General features: G+C 53.5%; 1 protein-coding gene across 1 annotated transcript in view; it reads right to left on the bottom strand.

Annotated features, from left to right (window-relative positions):
- Window positions 1-905, bottom strand: part of SLC6A17 (solute carrier family 6 (neutral amino acid transporter), member 17) — a 10,475-nt gene that overhangs the window by 3,829 nt on the left and 5,741 nt on the right. The window contains exon 5 of the mRNA XM_009870180.1: window positions 519-629. Coding sequence (XP_009868482.1) covers window positions 519-629 — 111 coding nt within the window. The remainder of the gene's footprint in view (window positions 1-518; window positions 630-905) is intronic.

Genomic DNA, 905 nt, shown 5'->3' on the forward strand with positions numbered 1-905 from the left:
GACGTCTCGGCGGGCGGGTTTGTTTACCCTCGTGTCCCCCCAGCCACGTCCCCCCTTCTCCTGAAAGCCAGAACTGCAGGCTGAAGGCCTCCAAGCGTCATTCATCAAGAGATCATAATTAATCTCTCCTAACTGCTTCGCCGGCTGAGCTGATTCATCTACATCTCCGCTTAATTAATTAATTAGCTGGTTAATTAATGGATGCATACCACCAGCTGAGGTTTTGCCACCAGCAAATGCCATGAAGTCTTTATATCTATCACCTTGGGCACCCCCTCACCCCCACCCCGGTGTTTGGGCACCCAAGGGTGGTGGGAGTGATGCTAAAGCTCAACGCAGCTCCCAGGTGGTGAGTCTGGAAGGCTCTGGGCTGCACCCTGGATTTAGGATGCTGTTGGCACGTCCTGATGACGTACCACGATCCCCAAGGTGGTTTGGGGTTGGTACTCTGGTTTCTGGGGTGAGGAGCATAAAGGAAAACAAGGTGTGACCAGCCAGGAGGGTTTGGAGACTCTCACCTTGGGTGTGAACATGTGCATGATCCCATCCACCGCCCCGCGCAGCAGAAGTCCTCGCACCAAGAAGCAAACCAGCACCACGTAGGGGAAGAGCGAGCTGAAGTACATCACCTAGGACAAGAGGGATGCAACGTGGGCACAATCACAGAATCACAGAATGTTCGGGGTTGGAAGGGACCTCTGAAGATCATCTAGTCCAACCTTCATCCCAGCACACCCAACCACTACACCACAGCCTCAAGTGCCAGATCTACTTTCTTTTTAAACCCCTCCAGGGTTGGTGACTCCACCACCTCCCTGGGCAGCCTGTTCCAGTGCCTCACCACTCGTTCAGGAAAGAACTTCCTCCGAATATCCAACCTAAACTTACCCTGACGCAACTTGAGG

This window comes from Apaloderma vittatum, unplaced genomic scaffold, assembly GCF_000703405.1.
Source record: "Apaloderma vittatum isolate BGI_N311 unplaced genomic scaffold, ASM70340v1 scaffold28465, whole genome shotgun sequence".
NCBI lineage: Eukaryota > Metazoa > Chordata > Aves > Trogoniformes > Trogonidae > Apaloderma > Apaloderma vittatum.